Consider the following 27,622-nt stretch of genomic DNA (forward strand, 5'->3'; position numbering starts at 1 on the left):
TTACAGATATATTCTTGTATCAAGTTGGAATAAGTAACAAATAATAAAAACAACATCATTTTAAATGGCAAAGCACCATCACATGGGACTTGCCCAGTGTACAAATACACAAGTAATGGTTTACCACTGCTGCACTTTCCAAAGATATGACTGTTATAGTAATTAAGTGTTTTATATTGGTAAATGGGGAGAGTATATAGAGTTTTGGTCAGGCATTCCTCCAGGACACCACTTCCACAGGAGCCCTGAGACCAGAAGTGGCTGTTCCTTGTCTGCTTTTCCATTCATAGCCATCAAAGCTTTTATGTATTTCAACAAACATTATACCATTTTCTATTTTCTGAGAAAGAATTGTGCACAGCTGAACATGGACCTTTCACTACTTTCTTCATACTTCTGGCTAAAATGGCTTCACTATCACCCTCTAGAGGACTGAAACTGTCACTGCATGCGTTGATGTTCGAGTCAACAGAAGTTAGAAAAGGGACCAAAACCAATTCTTCTTTTTATTGTTTCTAAAATTAAGCTCCATTTAGCAGGTGACCTTGTGTATAAGGAGAATCAAATTTTTTTAGGTCATATTCAGTAAATTTGTATACAAGCAATCTAAATGTAAAGCCAATTGTAAGCCAAGTAGATATGTTTAATTGTTCATTTTTTAATTAAAAAAGAAGATATACACTTGTATTTAATTTAAATGTATCTCAACCTTTTGCTAATTTAGATAATAATGTGAAGCATTGTGAAATGGTTATGTACAGGATGTAGCTGTAAATTATGGATGTTTCTGACTGTTATATGTCAAGGCCTGCCATTATCAGTGAAATATTTGCATATGTGTTGTTATAGGAAGTCATGTAATTTTTCGTATTTTTTATTTCAGAGTTCTCACCTTGCGATGATCGACACTTTAATGATGGCGTACACTGTTGAAATGGTCAGCGTGGAGAGAGTTCTGACCTGCATACAGAAATTTACTCCTGTACTTCCTGAAGAGGACTTCCCTTATGATGCTGAAGAGGCAATAACCACTTGGATCAATAAGGTAAGAATCCTACCGCATTTATTATCCACTTGTTACGTCACCTGCTCCCGTTTACGGTCCAAACACTTTATCAGATGGCAAAAGCAACAAATGGTGCTGATATACACTCTGTGTTCTCTTATACTACTGAAAAATCATGATCGTAACCTTTATCTCCATACTGCAATCTCAGTTGGTCAGACAGTGTTTCATCTTTTATGAATCATTAAAATACTGGTGCCAGAGTCTATGTGAGCCCAGAGACAGTGTGACTTTTTAAAAGCTTAGCTTTAATGTGTGATATGAATAAACAGTGCTCGTAAATGGCTGCATGATCAGTATTCCTTATGTCCTGACTTAACAAGCAGATTCTAAATAGAAAGACTTGAGGGTTTTTCGATTTCCAATTTTCAATGGAGGAGACCCATAGATCGGTGTGGTCACCACAATGCCAGTGTATTGTAATAATGTGTACAATAGCAAATTAAGTTTGAATCAATCTTTTCAAAATATTTGAAAAGTGACTAAAAGGAAAGCTAACAATTATGTTAATCTGCAAAGTAATTGCAGTTGTCAGCTTATGCCAGTAATGTCTAAATGTAAAATATTGATGTAATAACTTCACAATAAGGATTAATTTGATAATATTAGTTAATGCATTAACATTAGGTATTACGAACTAACAAATGAACAACACTTTTACAGTATTTATTGATCTAGGTCAATGTTAATCTTTACATATATGCTAAAACATTTGTAATACTTTAACAAGTCGATTAAATATACAAGTATTAATATGTGTTACAGCAGTATATTTATTATATTTATATTTAATGTTAACCATGGAGGGCAAACAAATATTATGTCAACTAACTGAACCTTACTGTAAAGTGTTACCATTGATTGAGTTTTAAAAGAAACATACTGCAGCAACTCTCTACTCTAATCTATTATGGTACAGATATTACCCCTTTACAAAACAACACTGCTTTTTAAAAAGATGCATATGTGGCAAAAATCATTTAACAAAATTAACAGTCAATGATGACTTTTAATCACATTTTTCCTCAGGTAGATTGTAGTCAGCAGCTCTGTGTCTGTCACACTAAGTTCTGACAGGCTGTTGTTCACATGAATATTAATCACATTGATAAATGTTGAATCTGGGTTAGGGTTAGGGTTAGCTGAAATCAAAATGTGAATGTGAGGTGATTGCAAGCCACTGTGATTGCCACTTGCACGTTAGGTCCACCTACTGCCAGCTAAAAATGGCTTCTGCTCCAAATGCTTCTTTTTATGCAGACTCAAAGAATAAATAATTCAAAATGATCATTTTGACAGGAAAACCAGTGCTTCAGTTCTATACAGTATGTGAGGAACTCTTGCTAAAATTCAATCTAAATGTGCTCTCTACTTTCCATTCTTTTTGTTTATGCAGTTTCTTGTAAGTTGTGTGATTTTTTTTTTTTTTTTTTTTGTGCATCCCAGATCGAGATAATTCTCTTTTGATTATGGCTATTATTGTAAAAGACTAATAATGCATTACAGCAATTTTTATTTTCGCATTATCACACATTTACGTTATTGTAAAGCACTTTTTACTTGCTTCTCATGTGTATATCTGTATTTTTGTATGTTGTCAAGCATTGTAAGGTGTTCTGTTCTGTACATATATTTTACCTAATAGAAAATATTGAAATAACTGTCGTGCAACATTTTTTTCTCACATATGATCTTTTATTGTGCATTTCAACTTGTAATAAAATACCATATAATTTGCTTTTACCTTGCTACAATGTCACTGTACTGTTTTCATTTATTTTAAGTTTTTCCCATTCATTGTACTTTAATATCAAACAAATATCAACAACTTCACTAAAATGAATCATAAAACAGAAAAGCACGAGGCTGACAAATATTATTTGGATACAAACATCAGGCTGACAAAAGTTACATCTGATTACATCTCATCATCACATATAATAGTAATATAAGAATAAGTGTGTAACATATAACATAACTGATATCATTTGAGAATTGGCTCCTTGATTGAAAAATGGATTATAAAAACAATAAAAAGAATCATAATAACCATGCACAATTCTTCTTTTCTTCTCCAGACTCTGATTAGGAAGATCCTTTCTGCCAGTATATTTAGATGAAGGACAGAAATTAACAATTCATTTAGTTCATTTATCCACTCTCATGTCTGCATACTGAATGTCATAAGCAAGTGGACCATCAATAGCGAAGCCAATGTAGAAAGTCACCCTCTCTGTACTATGACCGCTTCTTAGCCCTCCAAGGTAGGTGCGTCGTACAGGGATCTTTAGCTTTCCATACTCTGCATAAAGCTCACCAAGCTCCAATGTGCCATTTACTCTGAAGAGCTTGTCTTTAATTGCCTGTTCTTTGAAAATGTCTGCATTTTGCCATAGGACATTACGGTCTCTTACTTTACTGAAATCGCTGTCAAGGCTTGCTTTGGAAACCAGTCTTTCTAATCCATCAGACTTCCCTAGATAGAAGTGGGCAATTGGATTTCTGAATCTAAAAATGTGTGAGAGTTGCTTTCTGGAGGATTTTTTTAGCATTTCCACATATGTTGTCATTCGTGGATCAGTGTTATTTTTTCCAGGCCACAGCAACAATACAGCAAGGTAGTAGGGCTCTGGGTGTTGATGCTGTGTTCCAGCTTCTTGCAAGAGTTCTTTCAAAAGATCAGCAAGTTCTCTTTGGGTTTTTGCAAAAGTTGAATTTGGTTTATTCAGCTTAAGAATTATGTGGGCAAGCAAATGGTTTGTTTTGTCCTTGAGAGATTTGGTGACACAATTATTGTATATGAATGAATGTTTTTCAACAATTTGTTCAATCATGTTTTTTCTGAACTCCAGAAACTGAAGAATTCTTGGGAAATTGTTTGCTCTGTTTTCCTCTAGGAACATTCGACATTCCTCAATTTCCATGTTCATGCTGAGCTTTGGTTTACGTTTTTTCTCATTTAGTGTTTCCTCTGATGAAGAGCAAAACAGGGTGATGTATTTTTTAAAGTGATCAGAGAGCTTTTCCCTGTTCTTAAACTGCTTTTCTTTGTCAACAATGCCCCTTTCCCTTGTGTAAGTGAAAAAAACTTCAAGGAAATCAAAGGCTTTGTCTACTTGTGTCTTCAGAGAAACAAGGAATGGTTCATACTCCTTAAGAATATCAGCCCGTTTGTTGTTAGCATCATTCTGGAAAATGGGAATATGTGTTATGGACATTTTTCCTTTGAAAAACTGCTGAAAGTAATAATCTTTCATCAAGTCCCTTTCCTCAAACAATGGCAGTCCCCTCACAATGTCAAAGACTGTCATAGCAATGTCAATCTCACTCATGTATCCAGATATGTTGTAGGTATTTGGTTTTCTATGAAGTGTCTCTTCCTGATCAGGAGTATCATCTTCCTTTGCCATGATTTGTGCCCTCTGGAAAGCTTTTATCGCTGCATCAGCTAGATCCAGATATTCTTTCAAGTCATCAGGTGTGGATTTTTTGTTCTCTTGCTTATTGTAATCAATTTTATGTTTTAGCTCACTTCTAGAGACCTGTCCAACTGTGTCGAGAGTGTATGAATTTGGTTTGATGGTTGTAGCTTTGTTTGCCCATTCCTTTGCTAAACCAAAGTTCTTTTCATTCAGATAAAAATGTCTTGCTAAAGCTTGAGGAATTACAAAGTCCTTATCAAATCGTCTTGATGCCTCTGTAAAGATTTCCTGGATTTTTTTCAGTCCGTCATTCTGTTTATTGATGTCCTCTATCAAAAGTGAAAAGAGTGTGTCTTTCTCATCACCTTCTGTTTTGCGTTGTCGTGTGATTAGCATGCATTTTACTGACTGCAAGAGGTTATCTTTTCCTATTCCACTTTTGAAAAACAAGTCAGAATGCAGCAAATTTTGGACTATATCAGATCTTGGGATTTTGTGTGTCTCTTCTAACTCCTTTACACACTCTGTTGCAATACGTTGATGAACAAAACGGATTGCTTTGTACACTCCCCATTCCTCAGCTTCAAACTCAATTAGCAAGCAGGACTGAGGTTCCATTTCATCCAAAACGGTTTGCTTCCCCAGTAAATTTCTTTTAATGCCAAGAAAATCCTCACAAAGTGACACAGAAATTGCTGATTCAGCCACATAGGAATTCAGTAATGCCAGAATTGAAAGAAGTTGTGCTTGTTTTCTTTCAATATCAAGATCTTTCAGAATATTACGAGTAACATTTGTAACATACTCTTGACTGAAGTTTGTTTTCATGATCATGAAACTATAGAAATTTTCTGGTTTTTCATGTGTTTGTTGCAGTTCCTGTAGTTTCATTTCAAAGGCATCCATTTCTTCTTTAGATAGTGTTGCTGTGATGTACTGACTCTCAATGACACTGTTTGAATATCTCACTTTTGGGGTTCTTGAACGTAAACAATTTAGAATGACAACAAGTGCATTTGGAGAAATTTCCTCAAGAGTTTTTCGTATACAGTGCTGAAGTTCCTCTGTATTTTCCGTCTCTTCGGAATCATCAACTAATAAAAGTACTGGTGTTGTTCGCATAGTCTCGTTTTTTCCACACCGTACCAAGTAGGCAACTTCTTGTGCTACATCGAGTTTGGAAACAGTGTTGTCTCTCAGAACTGCACAACGGAAATCTTTCCTCAGATTCCACATTACATGCATGGCTAAAGTGGTGCCCCCACACCCGGGGTGATGAAAAAGATTCAGCATGACGCATGTGCTTGTTGGATTTTTGGTTTTAGATTCGATTATGCGTTTAAGTTGATCATATTTGTCCCGTTTTATGAATGGTTTTGCTGTATTTTTTTCTGAGAAATAGAAATTCCACCATTTTACTTCGTCACCTCTGTAGAATTTAGCTTCTTTTTCAATTTGGAATTCATGGAATTCTGGACTATTCTCATCATACACATTCTCACACTCATTTTCACAAAGGATCTCAAGTGAAGGCATGAGGTCTTCATCATTCTTTTGGAGAACCACTGAACTTCCCTCAGCAGATGGAAGAAGTCTCTGCGCATTTTGCTTGTTCTGTCCCAGTTTCAGTATTGTCCCATTGATTTCACTGAGCTCCAGGTCATAAATGCTCCGGTGGCTGATGTCACGTTCACATCTGGCTTGAATAAAATCTCTCCATTTTTGAAAGGAAGCATCTGAAGTACATATACTTAAAATGCTCTCTGTACCCCCAAGGTTTTTATAAAATGACATGAATGTGTCAAACATTGGATCATTCATGGCTTCAACAGTGGAGAGAAGGAGGAATATGACTAAGAATCGACCTCTTGGAAGAGTGTCTGGGTTGCAGAGGAATGAAATCATGTGTTGTACCTCTCCTGCTTTGTGTATTAACCATTCGCTTGGTCTGAGTGGCCTGTCAGATTCAGTGCTGAGATCTTCTCTGCAATTACAAAATACCCAACTTGTTTGTTTGCGCAAATTGAGATTTTTCACAACTATTCCTGGATCCGCATTGAACTGACTTGGCATGTGAAGGTTTGCAATTCGCACTTTTCTATAGTTGTGGCAGGACCCACTTACTGCAGAGTTGGAATCATAGTCCAATACACAGAGCAATTTCAATATTGTCATGAACTCAAGATGCTGGAGTTGTTCAGGGTGGCTTTTTGTTTGTTACAATGATGAAGTGTTCATAATAATCCAGTTTGCCGCTTCCACATGTCAGCAGATTCTTCAGCTTTTCCCCCTGGTTTGATGTTCTTTTGCTTTCAGGCCTCTTTTCCGCCTCCTTCCTCCTTTCGTCCAGAACATTTTTTTTGGTAATTTATTCGGGTCAGTTCATCTTGTATGTCTTTTGGATTACCAATTTTATAGATATCTCGTGTTGCAGCCCCATCTCTGAAGAAGAGTGATTTTCCTTTGCTCTTTTTCCATTGATTGTCCTCATCCAGAGTCTGGATATTAAACAGCTTACCTTGAACTATGCTGTGGGATGGAACAACATCCACCTCTATGACATATTTGCCAGATAGAGTGCCGTCAGGGCAGAGCACTTCTACAAAGCGTGGCTGCCTGATGCATGCCTTTGCTTTATCTGTGTGTTCTTCAAAGTATGGTTTAATACCTTGATTAAAATGATCAATGATAGTGTCCTTCTTGTCAACAGTAACCCCAGTGATTTCAGCATGAGCGTATTGAGAATCTTTGGAGTCTGCTACACCAAAGTGGATGGTTCCATTTGTGCGGCTGTTCATACACCCAGCAGCAAACCGGAACACCTCTTTATTGAACTTCTTCTTTATCACATTCATATCATCGGTTCTGCCCATGAACTTGTACTCATGAACTGGATCGGTCAGATTGCCTGGTCCAGTCTCTGGTGGTAAAGTGTAGTTTTGAATGTATCGGTGAGAAGCAGAGTTCTGATCAAATGGATAGAGAGTACATGAGTGCTGTAAGGATCCAGACCTCCTCATATGCTTTTCCTTTTCAGCTACTTCATAAACATTAATGTCTGATGTTTTAGGGTCAGCTGACTCTGTTGGTTCGGTTTCTTTGGAAGATGTACAACTTGTTCCTGAAATTGGAGTAGTTTTGTTTTGTGGTTGTGGGTGTTCTATTGAAGTGCTTCTTTGAGAGATGTCATCCATTAAATCTTTTTCCATAGAATTAGTCCTTCTAAAGTCAGTTTTTTCTCTTTTGTGTGATTTTCTATTTGATTTTTTAGCATTTTTGAATATTTGTGTTTCATCTGTTGAAATGCTGTCTTTGTTTTCCACGGTTGTGTCTGGTCTTGCTTCTGTGTGTTGTGTGTGGGAATGGTCAGAAGAATATGATCCTTGTTGTTTCTTTTTTAACTTCTCTAACCGGGTGATAATCTTAACTGCTGGACCATGCTTAATACCAAGATCCAGCAGATGTTTGAGCTCGTAACAGACTAGTTCTTCCCCTGATACTTCTTCCTCGTACAGCTTATCTGCATGTATTTTATTCACTTGTGTCACCGCAGTCAGCCAGTAGTAAACTTGCTCTCTCGTCCACTCCTCCACTCGAAGAGGAAGTTCTATCTGTTGATTCATTGTAGCCATACTATAACAAATAAGAAACAAATATATATATTTAAAAAAAAGAAAAGTAAACAACAGTCAAATGTACAGCATAAGAAGCAAAAACTTTTGAGCATTTGAACTTTTTACCATTCTTGAGCTGTATGCATGTACAGGTGCTGGTCATATAATTAGAATATCATCAAAAAGTTGATTTATTTCACTAATTCCAGTGACTTAAGTGACACTAAGTGACTTAATTTTTTTGTTTTTTCAATAACCATGCATAAACGTTATTCCTTCAAAAACACAAACATGTGCATACATGTTCCTCACATATTATTGTAGCCTAGTTTGTGCTGAATACAGTGTAATGACACCTTTGTCATTAATATGTTTATGAACAACTGAAAAAAGCACAAATGTCAGGGCATGTCAAAACTTCTCCGGGCCCTAAATCAGCCTCAGACTCCAGAGGGTTAATGTACACACAGCACCCCATATTGACAGAAAAACACAGAATTGTTGACATTTTTGCAGATTTATTAAAAAAGAAAAACTGAAATATCACATGGTCCTAAGTATTCAGACCCTTTGCTGTGACACTCATATATTTAACTCAGGTGCTGTCCATTTCTTCTGGTCATCCTTGAGATGGTTCTACACCTTCATTTGAGTCCATCTGTGTTTGATTATACTGATTGGACTTGACTAGGAAAGCCACACACCTGTCTATATAAGACCTTATAGCTCACAGTGCATGTCAGAATGCAGAATGCACAAAGCAAATGAGAATCATGAGGTCAAAGGAACTGCCTGAAGAGCTCAGAGACAGAATTGTGGCAAGGCACAGATCTGGCCAAGGTTACAGAAAACTTTCTGCTGCACTTAAGGTTCCTAAGGGCACAGTGGCCTCCATAATCCTTAAATGGAAGACGTTTGGGACGACCAGAACCCTTCCTAGAGCTGGCCGTCCGGCCAAACTGAGCTATCGGGGGAGAAGAGCCTTGGTGAGAGAGGTAAAGAAGAAACCAAAGATCACTGTGGCTGAGCTCCAGAGATGCAGTCGGGAGATGGGAGAAAGTTGTAGAAAGTCAACCATCACTGCAGCCCTCCACCAGTCGGGGCTTTACGGCAGAGTGGCCCGACGGAAGCCTCTCCTCAGTGCAAGACACATGAAAGCCCGCATGGAGTTTGCTAAAAAACACCTGAAGGACTCCAAGATGGTGAAGAAATAAGATTCTCTGGTCTGATGAGACCAAGATAGAACTTTTTGGCCTTAATTCTAAGTGGTATGTGTGGAGAAAACCAGGCACTGCTCATCACCTGTCCAATACAGTCCCAACAGTGAAGCATGGTGGTGGCAGAATCATGCTTTTGGGGTGTTTTTCAGCTGCAGGGACAGGACGACTGGTTGCAATCGAGGGAAAGATGAATGCGGCCAAGTACAGGGATATCCTGGACGAAAACCTTCTCCAGAGTGCTCAGGACCTCAGACTGGGCCGAAGGTTTACCTTCCAACAAGACAATGACCCTAAGCACACAGCTAAAATAATGGCTTCACAACAACTCCGTGACTGTTCTTGAATGGCCTAGCCAGAGCCCTGACTTAAACCCAATTGAGCATCTCTGGAGAGACCTAAAAATGGCTGTCCACCAACGTTTACCATCCAACCTGACAGAACTGGAGAGGATCTGCAAGGAGGAATGGCAGAGGATCCCCAAATCCAGGTGTGAAAAACTTGTTGCATCTTTCCCAAAAAGATTCATGGCTGTATTAGATCAAAAGGGTGCTTCTACTAAATACTGAGCAAAGGGTCTGAATACTTAGGACCATGTGATATTTCAGTTTTTCTTTTTTAATAAATCTGCAAAAATGTCAACAATTCTGTGTTTTTCTGTCAATATGGGGTGCTGTTTGTACATTAATGAGGGAAAAAATGAACTTAAATGTTTTTAGCAAATGGCTGCAATATAACAAAGTGTGAAAAATTGAAGGGGGTCTGAATACTTTCCGTACCCACTGTATATCAGTCTGTGTGTAATGAATGAATATAATATACAAGTTTAATTTTTTGAATGGAATTAGTGAAATAAATCAATTTTTTGATGATATTCTAATTATATGAACACCTGTATGTACATTAATCAATGTTTTGTTTATATGTGAATGAAAGCATGCATTAAATGTTTACCATATAAGTTATTCATGTCTCTGCAGAGGACTAGGATTAAATGGCTTGATTCATATTGATAAATTTTTTGACAATGGAGGGAAAAAATCTCTTAGGTTTCATTAAAAATATCTTAAAAGTGTTTCTAAGATGAAGAAAGTCTTATGAGGTAGGAACTAGGTGGGTGCAACATCGTCTTCTTTAGATAGAGATAAAGAGTGCAAGCAATACACTACGTGATGTAGTCTAGTAGGTTAGACTAGTGCACAGGTTCATTTAGAGTGCACACTTTTGCTGTGTGATTTAGTCTAATAAAATGCATTTAGAATGCCTCCAATATTCAAGATAAGCGGGCAAAAATACCTCTGTATGTCTTTTATATTTAAATAATTTAATATAGTTAATATCACATGAAGAATGGCATTTTTCTCCACATATCAGCATGATTACAAATATGAATTTGATTTTATACAACATTTTAATAAACAATATTAAGTATTAAAGGTGCTAAAGAGGATCTTTTCGTCAACTGAGAAACCAAAGACTGTTAGTGAGTTTTTTTAAATGAGCGCATGCGTAAGAACAACCCCCCTCCTTCACAGCTCATTTCGAGGGAACGCCTCCCAAAACTCGTGCACGAGTATTGGAACACGAGTGTTTACGTGTTAGTGGATTCATTATGTCGGACTCACCGCAGGTAACTCATAATCTGCAGTTGTTACTCCTGTCTCCTGACAAAAACATTGCATGCGGCGCCTGTAGAGTGTGGAAAGTTACTGGAGCGCGCAGCCGCGCATGTCTCTCACAAGGAACGTCATGGCAGTGATTGACAAGCCAGAGGGCCAATCCGCACACATCTTTCACATGGAACGTAATGGCAGTAATTGACAAGCCAGAGGGCCAATCGTTTACACGATGATCGCGTAAACGATTGGCTGATGTTTTTAAGGCCCTACCTCGTGCACAGATGATGTATATTAATATTATTCCTTTCAGTGCACCTAATAAATAGTCTTTTATCAGTTAGTAAAGACAGTTTCAAGTAATATTGCAAAAATGTATAAAACAAAACATCCTCTTTAGCACCTTTAAGTGACTTACATTTTAGACACAATAGCAATAGCCTGTTTTTGTTCTATTTTACCAATGAAAATAGTTCCAAACAAAGCCACAGGACTGTTTTGTGTCTCTGAGCAACACACTGCAGTGAATGAATGAATCGTTTCATTCAGATATCATATTTTAATCATATTTTCATTTTAATGAGCAAAGTTCATATATATATATATATATATATATATATATATATATATATATATATATATATATATCTCAATCTGTTCACAAAAATATTGTGATCACAAGAAATAATAAATGATCAGAAGGAGGCTAATCTCATAAATGTAGATGTCAAATTTGCAAACGTAGATGTCAAATGTCAAGTCACCAGTGCTGGAAAGGTAAACGTCATGATGACAGTGCTGAAAATGATAAGGAGGAGGAGTAAAGTATCTAGTAAAGAGTCTATTTGGACTTAATTCATCTTCATAATGTTATTTACACAGCCTGCACTGTGACACCCTATTTAGGTTGGTCGGTCCACAGTCTGTTGCCCTAAACAGAAATTTCCTTTTATTAGCCTTCACAGTCTAAGTACATGTAATGAATTTGGCTAATTATTTGACCAATCGTGGCAATAGACATGTATTTAAACTAACTCGTCAGGTTGAGGGTGTCTACAGTGGGTACGGAAAGTATTCAGACCCCCTTAAATTTTTCACTCTTTGTTATATTGCAGCCATTTGCTGAAATCATTTAAGTTCATTTTTTTTCCTCATTAATGTACACACAGCACCCCATATTGACAGAAAAACACAGAATTGTTGACATTTTTGCAGATTTATTAAAAAAGAAAAACTGAAATATCACATGGTCCTAAGTATTCAGACCCTTTGCTCAGTATTTAGTAGAAGCACCCTTTTGATCTAATAAAAATAATGTATTATAATAATCTAATCTAATAATGTATTATTTATTATTAATACAGCCATGAGTCTTTTTGGGAAAGATGCAACAAGTTTTTCACACCTGGATTTGGGGATCCTCTGCCATTCCTCCTTGCAGATCCTCTCCAGTTCTGTCAGTTTGGATGGTAAACGTTGGTGGACAGCCATTTTTAGGTCTCTCCAGAGATGCTCAATTGGGTTTAAGTCAGGGCTCTGGCTGGGCCATTCAAGAACAGTCACGGAGTTGTTGAGAAGCCACTCCTTCGTGTATTTTAGCTGTGTGCTTAGGGTCATTGTCTTGTTGGAAGGTAAACCTTCGGCCCAGTCTGAGGTCCTGAGCACTCTGGAGAAGGTTTTCGTCCAGGATATCCCTGTACTTGGCCACATTCATCTTTCCCTCGATTGCAACCAGTCGTCCTGTCCCTGCAGCTGAAAAACACCCCCACAGCATGATGCTACCACCACCATGCTTCACTGTTGGGACTGTATTGGACAGGTGATGAGCAGTGTCTGGTTTTCTCCACACATACCACTTAGAATTAAGGCCAAAAAGTTCTATCTTGGTCTCATCAGACCAGAGAATCTTATTTCTTCACCATCTTGGAGTCCTTCAGGTGTTTTTTAGCAAACTCCATCTGTCCATCCGGCCAAACTGAGCTATCGGGGGAGAAGAGCCTTGGTGAGAGAGGTAAAGAAGAACCCAAAGATCTGTGGCTGAGCTCCAGAGATGCAGTCGGGAGATGGAGAAAGTTGTAGAAAGTCAACCATCACTGCAGCCCTCCACCAGTCGGGGCTTTATGGCAGAGTGGCCCGACGGAAGCCTCTCCTCAGTGCAAGACACATGAAAGCCCGCATGGAGTTTGCTAAAAAACACCTGAAGGACTCCAAGATGGTGAAGAAATAAGATTCTCTGGTTTGATGAGACCAAGATAGAACTTTTTGGCCTTAATTCTAAGTGGTATGTGTGGAGAAAACCAGACACTGCTCATCACCTGTCCAATACAGTCCCAACAGTGAAGCATGGTGGTGGTAGCATCATGCTGTGGGGGTGTTTTTCAGCTGCAGGGACAGGACGACTGGTTGCAATCGAGGGAAAGATGAATGTGGCCAAGTACAGGGATATCCTGGACGAAAACCTTCTCCAGAGTGCTCAGGACCTCAGACTGGGCCGAAGGTTTACCTTCCACAAGACAATGACCCTAAGCACACAGCTAAAATAACGAAGGAGTGGCTTCTCAACAACTCCGTGACTGTTCTTGAATGGCCCAGCCAGAGCCCTGACTTAAACCCAATTGAGCATCTCTGGAGAGACCTAAAAATGGCTGTCCACCAACGTTTACCATCCAAACTGACAGAACTGGAGAGGATCTGCAAGGAGGAATGGCAGAGGATCCCCAAATCCAGGTGTGAAAAACTTGTTGCATCTTCCCAAAAAGACTCATGGCTGTATTAATAATAAATAATACATTATTAGATTAGATTATTATAATACATTATTTTTATTAGATCAAAAGGGTGCTTCTACTAAATACTGAGCAAAGGGTCTGAATACTTAGGACCATGTGATATTCAGTTTTTTCTTTTTTTTAATAAATCTGCAAAAATGTCAACAATTCTGTGTTTTTCTGTCAATATGGGGTGCTGTGTGTACATTAATGAGGAAAAAAAATGAACTTAAATGATTTTAGCAAATGGCTGCAATATAACAAAGAGTGAAAAATTTAAGGGGGTCTGAATACTTTCCGTACCCACTGTAGACACCCTCAACCTGACGAGTTAGTTTTAAATACATGTCTATTGCCACGATTGGTCAAATAATTAGCCAAATTCATTACATGTACTTAGACTGTGAAGGCTAATAAAAGGAAATTTCTGTTTAGGGCAACAGACTGTGGACCGACCAACCTAAATAGGGTGTCACAGTGCAGGCTGTGTAAATAACATTATGAAGATGAATTAAGTCCAAATAGACTCTTTACTAGATACTTTACTCCTCCTCCTTATCATTTTCAGCACTGTCATCATGACGTTTACCTTTCCAGCACTGGTGACTTGACATTTGACATCTACGTTTGATCGCAAAAATCTTTGTGCTTTGTTACTTTTGATATGAAACAAAGTCTCTGATTTCAAATGACGTCCATCTTATTATGAGATTCAAAAAATAAATACCGTTTTGACACTTGTTAATGTGACGCCTCAGTTAAAGAGAAGCGGCAGCAAGAGCGCATGTGAACATCCTCTCCTCCGCTTTAATACCAGTTACAGCGTGAAATAAACACGACTAAACATCTGAAGGTATGTTAAAATATACAGTACATCTTACCGAAATCCGTATCATGTCTAGCTCAATCAGTGTTTCAAACTCGGAAAGACGTCAATAAAACAGCTTGTAAACAATGTCACGTAACGTCATATTTACCTCAGTAAAACATATTCAGAGACAATAAACTCAATATAACCTTCAATATTATTATAGTAGTACCTACTGACTTACATGTGTAGTTTACAGCATTAATTGAGAGATTTTTTTCCTCTAGAAAATTTGCCATGTACTGTAACTGAAATACTATATCCAAAATAATCGATATTGAATCAAATCGAAAATGTAATTGAATCGAATCGAAAGCATGTGACTAGTAATCGAATCGTGAAAATTGTGTCAATTCCCAGCCCTAATTCGGACACGCTTTAAGTGCACCTGCGCCACGCGCTTCAGACCATGCACAGGTCGTTAAAACAGGGCCCTTCATTTATGATGTCATACGACTTTGATTTCATACACCGATCAGTCTGTGTAGCACCTCTTCAAGTCAAACACACCTAATAGTTAATTCCTGAATGAATCAGCTGTCTGAATGAATCAAATTAATGAATGACTCAATGACTTACTCATTTAGACATTAACGGCCACCTTCTGGCAGTTTTAGTTTCTTATTTAGAGTTCTCCTGTTGGTAAAATAAAATTTCAGTGTTTCAGTGTCATGTTTTTTATTGGTTTGGTTTTGATATTTTATATGCAATTGGATTTTTACAATTTTGTTTCTCTTTGAATGACCGTGTTCATGATGTCTTTTGCAAATCTAAAATTTAAATGAGAGTTTACTTGATTTCATCATGTATTTTTTAATACTTTATTGTTAAAAAGTAAAAACTGATGATGTATTTTAAAGTGACGTATTTTTGAATCAGGTGCATTTTTTGACATTCAAACACATTTGTCCATTAGTTTGTCCTTTCAATTTGTGATGACAGACAAAATTAAATGTGTGCTTGTGGTGTTTAGCATCATGGTGTAAACTAAAACTTAAAACTTTCACTTTGTAGGAAGTAGAATATCAAAATAGTATGTTCTGTTGTTTATCTTACCTCTTGTGGAGAATGAAAACACTCTAAGCTCTGTCCATCCCTGTTTTTGTCTCACCTTGTGCTACCAAACATACGGCTGACAAGACAAATTAAGACAAAGATATTTTAGTTAAATCCACACACAGTAATTCACTGTTTCAGAGGCACTACAAGATAATTCATAATTGCACAGAAATGCACACATATGCGCATTGTTTCCTTAAGACAACTGTATACAGTAGGTAGTCAACCACAATAATAGTTTCAAATTGGGGACGTGTATTTGCTGCCTTTTATCACCAAGTGGCTCTATAATCACAGACTGAGACAATTAGGAAAAAATAGGTTGTGTCTTATACTTATACAACCCCAGTCCCTGGTTAGGCTTTTTTAACAATAAAAAAGTAACAATAATCAACAAAAATAATCACAAAAAAAAAAAAAACTAAACAAAAAATAAAAAATATAACAATAATAAATAAACTGAGACTGTGCATGACCATCAGTGTTCACAAACCTGCTGTTGTTTGAACCACTTTTTTAAATTTCTTTGAAAAAAGTTGAACTCTGTTTGCATTTTCAGTTCATCTGGCAGGCTGTTCCAAAGCAGTGTTCCTTGAACTGAAAATGTGGATTGTGCAAATTTAGTTTTTCTCTTTAGCACTGTGTAATTCTGATTAGTTGCACCTCTTGTAGTGATCCCTTTACTACTCTCTTTTGATATTAATAGTCATATAATTTCTGGAGCAAGATTATGTACACATTTAAACACCATTTTAATAAGAGACAAATTTATAAAATTTTCAAAATTAAGCAAACTATATTTTTCTAAAATATTACAATGACGCCATCTATTTGGTTTCTTGTCCAGAATTTTTAGTGTTTGTTTATATAGAGATCTAACAGGTTTGATAGTCAGTTGAGAAACCTAACTCCAGACTCCAGTTATGATCAGCAGTTATGATCAGCATAATTGTCTTTAATTAATAATGAAAATATTTCAAGTAAGCAGTAATTGATGACGGGAATAAAAAATAACATTATAATATTTAAAATTGAAACTAAATAGTTTTTTTTTTTTTTTTATGGCTACAACACGTATAGTACAGTACAGAGAAATTGAATGTTAAAATGATTGACATGATTTGACCAGCAGCTGATTAACAGATGTGACCCAAGTGTCACATCTTTCTAATCACCCTGCTTATTTTAAAATAGTCTGCCCAATCCGGGGCCCCTGCACACTGCAGCCCATGCAAACCTTTGCATTAATCTGCGCCTGACTGCTTCACTCGCATCCGTTTCTGTAGAGTTGGCATGAACGCTTTCTTCAACAGTTCATTTTTAGTTAATGTCCAATTGACAATCATAACACTGCTCAAACATCCTTAAACTCTACAAAACCAGATGAAACAAATGGAATGAAAACTTCAATTGAACATTTTTATGAAAAACCTTTAAATACATCACAATATTTATAATGTTAGTTGGAGCTATAAAATCTCAGTTGGCGTGCCATAATGCTCCACTCAAAACTGGACTTTAGTCCGTTACTAACCTGACACAGATTTGTGGTAAAAATGGATGCAACGTAATCTACGTGAGTCAATAATTTTAGAGTAAGTCGGAATATAATAAAATGTAGCAATTTATTATTGTCAAGTAAATGTATCATGTCAGTTACATAATCAATTCAAAGATTATCAGTACAAAACATCAAATGCTCAGAAATAAGAGTAAAAGATGCATACCTGACATCTGGAAAATACATAATGTTGAGTGTCTGGAAAACACTGCGTTATGAGCTTATCTGGCTACAGAATCGTGCCGAGCCTTTTGCAACATTTCTTTAAATACTCAGACCAAGACAAAACATCCCCCAATGTGGGGCATGAACTTACAACAGGAATTTTTTATTGACTAGGGTTATAGACCTATGGGAGTTCGCACCTTGTTGGGGAAAAGGAGGTAGTTTGGATGAAGGACCCTGGGAAAGGGGCACACCCACCACAGTAAGCAAAGTATCTCTAAACCTTTATTACCTTTTGGTTTACTTTTGTGTGAATGAGTCCTTTGCACCAGTCACACTGAGACATTTTAAATGATACCAAACATGACTGTTATTTCACTTGCATTGACATCATAGAACATTATAATTTTTATATATTTTACTAAGTGAACTGAGTGAAGGGGAGAATGTGCATAGGAAAGGGGGTGTAGGAGAAGGAACAAATGTGAAGGAAGGACAGGATAGAAAGAAGCTTTCCCACAACTTCACTCTGTGGGGTGTGGAGACAAATGGCTGTACGTGTTTGTGCTGTCCATATCTTAGGAGATCAAAGTAGTAGGTTCTGTTTATTTTATAAAGTCAACAATAAGTGCTACCCTTGATATATATGCAGTACACACACCTATGTATATATATATATTACTGCTGTCAGTCGATATAAAAATTAAATTTTATGTAATTAATCACAATTAATCGCACCTAACATTCAAGTTTTTTATATTGTAGTAATTTCACATTTAATCTCCAAATTAATGTAGGAACAACATTATAACAGTACCCTATATTTTACATATTTGTTTAATGGCATCTTTTCTGAAGGAGGACCAGTATCACCGATACCAATTTTGAAAACGACTGCACCATTGACCAACAAAAACCTGGTCTAAAGTCAATGCCGCAGTATTTTTTGTTGTTGTTGTTGTTTTGTTATTTAAACACGGCCTAAGTGCACCTGCGCCACGCGCTTCAGACCATGCGCAGGTCATTAAAATAGGGCCCTTCATTTATGATGTCATACGACTTTGATTGATTTCATACACCGATCGGTCTGTGTAGCACCTCTTCAAGTCAAACACACCTAATAGTTAATTCCTGAATGAATCAGCTGTCTGAATGAATCAAATTAATGAATGACTCAATGACTTACTCATTTAGACATTTACGGCCACCTTCTGGCAGTTTTAGTTTCTTATTTAGAGTTCTCCTGTTGGTAAAATAAAATTTCAGTGTTTCAGTGTCATGTTTTTTATTGGTTTGGTTTTGATATTTTATATGCAGTTTGATTTTTACAATTATGTTTCTCTTTGTATGACCATGTTCATTATGTGTTTTGCAACTCTAAAATCTAAATGAGAGTTTACTTGATTTCCTCAAGTATTTTTTAATACTTTATTGTTAAAAAGTAAAAACCTATAAAGTGATGTATTTTTGAATCGGGTACATTTTTTTGACATTCAAACACGTTTGTACATTCATTTTGTGATGACAGACAAAATTAAATGTGTGCTTGTGGTGTTTAGCATCATGCTGTAAACTAAATCTTAAAACTTTCACTTTGTAGGAAGTAGAATATCAAAATAGTATTTTCTGTTGTTTATCTTACCTCTTGTGGAGAATGAAAACACTCTAAGCTCTGTCCATCCCTGTTTTTGTCTCACCTTGTGCTACCAAGCATACCACTGACAAGACAAATTAAGACAAAGATATATTTTAGTTAAATCCACACTCAGTAATTCACTGTTTCAGAGGCCCATTACTCTACATACAAGATAATTCACAATTGCACAGAAATGCACACATCTGTGCATTGTTTCCTTAAGTCAACTGTATACCTTGCCCAGGCATCTTAAAAGATTTCTTGAAAGCCATTATTTAACCATTCAACCATAAAAAAACATTAATTTAGATCATAGACATGATTTAAATAAAAATATGAATGGACAGTTTATTTTTAAAATGTGTGTAAATGAGCCTGTTAGCAGAATGCACAGAAAAATGTATGTATGAATCTTGTTCTTGTGTGTCCCTATGTAGGCCACTTGCTTATTGTACATGTTTATTTCCCAATGCAGGTAAATGAACATCTTAGAGACCTTTTGGCCCAAGAACAGAGAGTCCAAGATATAGGAGAACCCTGCACAATTCAAAAGGTGAGGAGATATTCAGAATATTTTGAGTCTGAAACAATTTTTTTCCATAAAGTCCCCCTGCAGTCAATAATCTTATCCCTTAAATCTCATCTTTGATAATCAAAATGACATATTTCATAAACATTTCTTCTTGTGAAAATAATTTCTTTATGCCTTTAAATAACTGTAGCGTAACTCTACACCAGTGCTTCATTTAGTATATATGCATCCATGCATATGCCAATTAGTCTCCATCTCCACTCAATCACATCAGCTCGGACAACTCAGTCAACTGTAGATAATGCTACACAATGGCAAATGCAAATACTGGTTTAATTCAGCCAAAAATGTTTGAACCAGAAACTGATTCAGAAGAAGAGGAAGAGAAAATTATATAGGCAGGCCTGGTTCTACAGGAGTGCTCAAATGAAAGCAAAAGCACCCTCAGTTGATATAGTAATATTATCAAATTTTATTTATTTTATTAGTTTATTTAACAGGGAAAATGCAGTATAACATTGCTACAATTTCAAGCAGCCAGTGCTCCACATACAGGCTTCTAGCCAAAGGCTAATTTGTCTAGACTAAGACTTTTTTTTAACAACAGTTAAACAATAATCACAAAAAAACTAAACAAAAAATAAAAAAATATAATAATAATAAATAAACTGAGACTGTGCATGACCATCAGTGTTCACAAACCTGCTGTTGTTTGAACCACTTTTTTAAATTTCTTTGAAAAATGTTTAACTCTGTTTGCATTTTCAGTTCAGCTGGCAGACTGTTCCAAAGCAGTGTACCTTGAACTGAAAATGTGGATTGTGTAAATTTAGTTTTTCTCTTTGGTATTGTGCAATTCTGATTAGTTGCACCTCTTGTAGTGATCCCCTTACTACTCAGTTTTTATATTAATTGGCATATAATTTTTGGAGCAAGATTATGTACACATTTAAACACCATTTTAATAAGAGATAAATAAAATATTACAATGATGCCATCTATTTGGTTTCTTGTCCAAAATTTTTAGTGTTTGTTTATATAGAGATCTAACAGGTTTGATAGTCAGTTGAGAAACCTAACTCCAGACAGTCACACAATATGATAAATGTGAGAAGACCATTTAAGACCTGCTTTTAGATATATGTGTGGTCTAATCATATAAAAACAATTCAGGTTTGTTCTGAGTGTTCTACACAGTCTCTTCACATGCACATCAAATTTCAAATGAGAATCTAAAATAACACTTAAATATTTCAAATGGTTAACTACCTCTATTGCCTTTTGATTGATCTTAATTATAAAATCATTCATTTCCTTCCTCCTAATTGAAAAACACATTGAGACAGTCTAAAAACACTGCACCTACCACATTACCATTAACTAAAGCTCCCTTAATAAATTCTGTGAGAAAGCAGTTTGTCATTTCTGTTGAATACTTAGGCCTAAAACCAAACTGTTTATTGACAAAACAGATTTGGTAAACGCTCCAGTGCGTATTTGTGAACATTGGTGAGCTATGGACCAACGGTCTAGGAGTAGTTTGAAAAAATATGATTTGAAAGCAAATCAAAATGGCGGACAGGAAGTTTGGGTGACTAAGGCACAATTGACCCTTCGCCGGGAGTTTGATTGACAAGCGATCTAACCAATCAGAACGCAGAATTCGCCATTTTGTCCGACAAAGCAGTCAGGAGTTAGAAGATTAACCTCAGTGGAGTTCAACTTGAAAAATGGTGTGTATTGACGTCTTTCCGCGTTTGAAACAACATTCATTCATGTTTATTTGATGCTATAAATGGACTAGTAGGAAGAGATGATCGGTTTACGAGCCTCTTGAGCTGAGGCACTACAGCAATCTGTCACAACCATGGTCACGACACATTAAAGAGCCACAAAACGTTTTTTATTGTTTGAATTTCTTAAAAAACTACACAGTTTGAAAGCTGGGACTTTGAAAAGCTGGCACTTGGGACTTAATATCATAAGTAACCTGCTTTGTCTTGTCTGTCGCTGTGTTGTCCGTATCCTCTTTGCTCCGCAATGTATTTTTCACTGCATGTGGCGTGACGGCGCCATGGCTTGTCGGACAAAGCAACAGTAACTAAGGGGGGCGGGTCTTTGCTAAGGGTCAATTGACATCAGTGTTCTTAGCATAAAGCTATTAGCATTTTTTAAAATTTCATCATAACATTTGACCAAAAGGAGGCGCTGTCTCAAAACCTTTTGAGTACCTTAAGAGCATGGTGCCGATGACACATACATTCATAATGGTACACATGGTACACCAATGCATTCAAATATGTAAGTAATAAAGTACGAGAGGCTGTGCTGTATCGTGAATAAGTCATGGCGTGAGGCACAACGCTAAGGGGAAAAAATAGTCCCTGACAGTGAACAGCCACAGAAGTTACATTATTACACCATTAGATGGTGGCAAAGGCTTTATGATTCTGTCAGTCAGTAGTGAAGACTTTTACATTGAAAAGACTGAACTGTTGTAAACAATTTGCGTTTTATTATGTGTTAAAGGTGAGGTGGGTTAGCCTTCCATTCAGTGCACCACAGCTGGTTCTTTGTCCTTAGAAGACAGCTATTGTGTCAAATTTGGGAAAAATATCTTTTTGGAATTATAGACATTTATTTGTATGAGTGCATTAAAAAATTACCCATGGGCGACTTTGATTTGATTTTTTTTTGGCACTTCCTATCAAAATTTTGACATTTGGGCATTAGCGCTTAGTTAACTAAATATAGTTCCGTGTTTACTATGCTTGTTTCGACTAGATCGGACTAACGGTTTTGAAGATATTCACTAAAATTTTTTAAATGCTGTATGTTTCCTCAGGTTATGCTTGTGATGACATACCAAGTTTGGTCTGCATACGCTAAAGCGTTGCGGAGATACAGCCTTATGTCTACTTTTGCAAGCGCATTTTTCAAATTGAACTTGAATTCCATAACTTTTCGTCGGCTTGGTCTGAAGATGATCTGGTTCAATTTTGTGCAAATTGGAGCAACGGCCTTGGAGGAGTTTTTCGAAAAAAATTCAAAATGGCGGGAAATTTATCATGATGGAAAATGACGTTATAGTAAGAGTCTGTTAATGTGGGTTTTTGGAGAGTTACCATCATGGTAATATAGTGAATTTCTTAACTTAAAAATTGAGGCAACTGATTGCCTCTATTTTTTTGAGTATTGGCAACTTACAGTGTACTTAAAACTTTGAGTTGCATTAAATTAAGATGAACAAAACACTAAATATATATTTTGATTTAAATTAATGTTTATTTGTAATTTACAGTTTTTCACAAAAACTTGCTTACTGATGATATTTAAGTTTGCAAACTTACAAAAATAGAGGCAATCTTTGTGTGGAAATAAAAAAATTATTTTGTTAGAATAGTACTTCACTTTCTTATTATTTAGGTTACCATTATTTACTGATATTTATTTCAGTTTTACAGGCGTGTCGTTTCACTGACGGAATAGCTAAAATAAACATGCACGTCTGTTTCAAAATGGATATTTGAGCATTTGTTTAGGACAATTTATTTTTTCATATTTCAAAATTTATTTCATAGAGGTATATACACACACAAACATACACACACATGCTCCAAATATTTATATGTATGATTACCATCATATTTCATGTTTTTAAAAATAGGCTAGTTAAATATAATAGTAAAATAGTTCCAACAGATTTTCCTGTGGTACCGAAATTGGTACATACTCAGAGAACCGTAAATTTTTACTGGTATTGGTACCGACTACTGGAATTTTGGTACCGTGACAACACTGTTTGGTGGAATAGATCTGCTACGCTGCTGCTGCTGTTGATAGGACAAAACACAACCCCAACGAGCAGATCTACCACCAAGACATATGTACTGCTGCTGCTCCAAAGAGCCATGAGACCACACGTTTTAATATCTGTGTGTGCCTGGGCCCGTTTTGCGAATGGCTTAACTCTAGTGGCCTATGACTGTGTGCGCCAGGGTTACCACGCTGAATGCCTTAGCTCTAGAAACATGCACTGTTTGTTCTCATTAACAATAGATATCACGTTGCAAGCTGATAGAGATAAGAAACCCCAGCAACCACCTGAACAAGTATTATAAGTCATTTTATAATATCATTGACATGACCTTTAACTCTTTGAATAAGTGAAAACCCTTTGGGAGTGATAATGAATGACAGGAGCATTACTCTGACATTGCATCCTGCTGAAATCAGCCTCAAAGATTAGCATACTAATGAAAACATTGCTCTTGGAAATATATAAGCGCATTATTAGAGTCATATAGCTTTTGCAGTGTTAACCCCGCATTGCGGTGCCAAACTTGTATAGTGTGAAACGATGCAGTGTTAGAATTTTACAGCTAGACGCTTAGCAATAGACAACCAATCGCATAATTGCCTGCTTTGGACAGTCACGGAAACACTGCGCATTATATAAAAACAGTAAATTCAGCGTTTGAGAAGAAAAATGTCAAATGCTGACAGAAAACGCGACAGTTTGAGGGAAGAAGAGACCGTTTCATTCTTAGCTTTATAGTCCGATATGTCCATTCAGTATAAACTCGATAATACAGTCAGCAATACGAGGTGAGGATGCACAATGCTAGAGCTATGATTTCACGATCTGTGACATCTGAAGCTTAATTTTCGCACACAACCCAAGTCTAGGTCTATAGGTGCAAAACAGTAGTAGACAGTTACCAGATCAGTGGGCAAGGCCATAGTGTGGGTAGGGTTAAGGGTGGGGTCAGGTGAAGGGGATCATTTGCATTGCATGATTTATAAACACCCACAAATTCAAAAATGCTTACTTTAGTTCCACAGAGACCCCATACTCACACAACCATGTGGCTGCTTCGTATTCCGATTCAAAAAATAGCATGAATCTCTTGTGCAGCTCATTTACTTTTTTGATAAGAATAAATCATAATACAAATATTTACATGTGTAGTATTGTGCATGTTCCAATTCAGTATTAATTCCCAGTTCACAAGAACTTCAACTGACCGTTCCACAATTTATTTTGATCATATTCCTACATGAGCCTTTTCTATGAACTCGTAGGTTTAGGACATATGCAAAAGTTTATGCGAATAAGGCTGCTTGTGTTGATCGAAGCATATCCCTAAAAAATTATATAGTAGCCTACTGTATGACACTACAGTACACAATTACTTAATTTATTCATTTGCAATTTATTATTTATTTTTAGTATTTATCACAGAGTCACACATTTATTCAGGTTTATTAATACATTAGGTAATTAAGGACCTGAAAGCCTATTATTTGTATTAAATATTTGTATTGCTTTATATGGTTTTCGTAACAAAGAGAATTATTATTTGAAGCAATTGAAATGGCTGGATAATCCACCTTTTGACCACTAGATGTCTTTAGTGTGCACCGTGTTGAAAAGCTTCGAGTAATGAACCATTTTATGATACAGTTGAGGGGAAAGCCGCAGTGCCTTGCAAAGCTTAATTTCATCAACACTATTGGTTACTTCATAAGAAATTGACAAAGCAGACCACACAAAAACACATAGTGATAGCATAAGAAAGACTGTTCACTTATATGTTGTATTTCAGAGGGTTTCTGAAAGCATGCTGTAGACTGCTAACAGTAAACAATGCCAAGTATGTGAATGTTTGAGCAGCAAGTTCATTGGCCTGCTGATTCCACAGCAAACAATCAGATGCACTATGTAGATAGCGATGTGAGAGCTACAAATTGAGTTGAGGACCTATCAGGCAGCATCTAGATGCAGAACTTTGTATATATTAGCGAATAATCAGAATAATGAAAATTTCATGTAAACTGGAGTGAAGAGTTCTGCTTGTGTAATGTAAACATTTTAATGCAATTAAGACCTTACTCTGATTATTAGAAATAATCGCATGATTAGTGCACATAAACGTGGTTTCAATGTTAGGTGTCTACTTTTGATCTTCTGATGTTGTGGTTTTGTAGCTAGCTTCCGCTTCTGCCTGCTCTCTGTCTCTCCAAAAGATCCTCCACCCTGAGAGCTCTAAAGGCCCTGCTTTTTTAAATCACTAATGACACACACTATCTCTACATTTATGCACATGTTGCTTCTACTTGCGTTAGCATACATGTTGCTTCTATGTGTATTAATTGTTACATTAGTTGAATCAATTGCTCTGTTTACCTGCGTCAACACATTTCTTGTTTGCTTTAATGACATTAGCAATACACACATTGTACATTTTAGCAGATTTCTATCTTTCTAGACATTTCATTACTGTCATTCCTGACAGTCTCCATATTTGGCACAACAATGATCTTGTCCCCCAGAAACCATTATTCACCCACACGCACATGCAACGTAATCCAACGTACGTCATCTTTACAGGATGTGGTGAGTGCACACTGCACAGTATGTATTTTTGTCACCTTATGAAAACTTAACGGCCCCGAGAGAATCTCTAAGATCCTTGATTTTCTTTTTGCTTTTTATTATATATTTTCTTATAATTTAGATCTTTATCTAATTGTTTGGAAGAGAACACTCCATTTCTCTTGTCATGAAAAATAAATTCTGTCTACAGAGTCCTCATTTACTTTTATCTTACAGAACGATTTGATCTGTACATTACTTAAAAATCAAGTTTATTCAAACACTTTCTTAGAATTTCTACATGAAATAATCATGGCTACACTCAAAAAAAAAAAAGGCTCAAAAGTGGTCTCTGCGGTGGTACCATTTACTCCTTAAGGGTGTATAATAATGCCTTAAAGGCTCCAGTGACAGCTTTTTTTACCAGGCTTTGTACCAAGCCTTTTACAAAATGCTTTTTTTTTTTTTTTTTTTGCATCATTTATCTGATTTATTAACATTTGACAATTATTTAAATAACTAATAAGTAATTTACATTTAAAAACAATTTATAGAAAGTAGTTAAAAATATAACATAGCTGCTAAACAATTAGTACATCATTCTACAGCTTGAGAAATCAGTGAAAATTTCAGCAGTACTTACCCTGTAAATCTTCTTTTTGAGTTAATGCCAGACTGGGTGTTGCTTTCAGGTTGTTCTTACTAAAATAGGCATGCAAATACAGTCACAGTGAAGCTAGTGTTGAGGAACACTTCCGTATTAACATGCGCAATACCTATAAACTGCATTCAAAAGTCCAAAAAATAGTTTTATTGTTTACCTGCCTTTGTAAATATGACCACACCTAAACCACAGCAAACTCAAACACACCCACAACCCATAATATCTATTCGGCCAAACACAAATATCAGAAAGTCAAGACTATAAACTAGAGATGAAATGAAGACTTCAGATGCAAAAGTCTCTAAGTGCCGCCTGAAATTTTCTTCTAAAATAAGCATTTTTATCAAGCTTGTATGTTTATTTTCAGTTATTTTGCTTTAATGGCAATGAAAAGGACCTATTAATTGCCATTAAAGTAGAATTAATGAACCTTAAAAACTTAACTACAATATGATTTAAGTAACATTCTTTATTAACAATCTGGTTAAAAAAGTTCCATTCCAAGTGCACCACACATGAAGTAATCAACATGGTGTAAATGTAAAACTATTTGTTAAATATCTTTGCAGAAATATGCCTGAAATATGAAGACAAGTGTTGTACAAACTTATCTTAAACACATCCTATATACTCAGAAATAATATAAAATAAGAAAATGCTAAATATTTGTTAGCCAAAAAGTAATAGCAATAAATAACACCAGTAATAGGCTATTATTAACAGCAAATGCTTTGTAAAAACAGAAAACAACAGCAGCTTTCAGCCTGTCACCATCATGCAAACATTAAATATGAAACAGGTTTACAGGATTTTGCATTCCATTGTGCTATTTGTTCTACTGGTTCCCTTTCGAAAGGGAACTTCAACTCTGCGCTGATTGCGCTTTGGGGAACGTCACGTGACCCAGGTGTCTGAAAGCAACTATCCAACAACTCCAATCCCTATTGGCCGGCGACAGCCTATGACGTCATACGGCGCGACCCGGACGTATAAAGGGAGCGCCTGGAGAGACAGAAGACATCTCATCGTCTTTCGGGCCTGTTCTGTCTGATTAT

The 27,622-nt window shown here is 36.4% G+C and overlaps 2 protein-coding genes across 2 annotated transcripts in view; one reads left to right on the forward strand and one right to left on the reverse strand.

Moving 5' to 3' along the window:
* Window positions 1-820: 820 nt before the first annotated feature.
* LOC125255324 (calmodulin-regulated spectrin-associated protein 2-like) overlaps window positions 821-27,622 on the forward strand; it is a 50,424-nt gene continuing 23,622 nt past the window's right edge. Inside the window, exons 1-2 of the mRNA XM_048170465.1 lie at window positions 821-1,045; window positions 19,468-19,545. Of these exons, the coding sequence (XP_048026422.1) occupies window positions 836-1,045; window positions 19,468-19,545 (288 nt within the window). The 5' untranslated portion in view covers window positions 821-835. The remainder of the gene's footprint in view (window positions 1,046-19,467; window positions 19,546-27,622) is intronic.
* Window positions 2,740-26,709, reverse strand: LOC125255323 (sterile alpha motif domain-containing protein 9-like). Its single transcript, XM_048170464.1, is given in 6 exon segments — window positions 2,740-6,699; window positions 6,701-6,856; window positions 6,858-8,121; window positions 15,628-15,703; window positions 18,999-19,074; window positions 26,547-26,709. Coding segments are annotated over 3 exon segments (4,905 nt in total). The 5' UTR covers window position 8,121; window positions 15,628-15,703; window positions 18,999-19,074; window positions 26,547-26,709; the 3' UTR covers window positions 2,740-3,213.

Source organism: Megalobrama amblycephala, linkage group LG20 (genome assembly GCF_018812025.1).
Source record: "Megalobrama amblycephala isolate DHTTF-2021 linkage group LG20, ASM1881202v1, whole genome shotgun sequence".
Taxonomy (NCBI): domain Eukaryota; kingdom Metazoa; phylum Chordata; class Actinopteri; order Cypriniformes; family Xenocyprididae; genus Megalobrama; species Megalobrama amblycephala.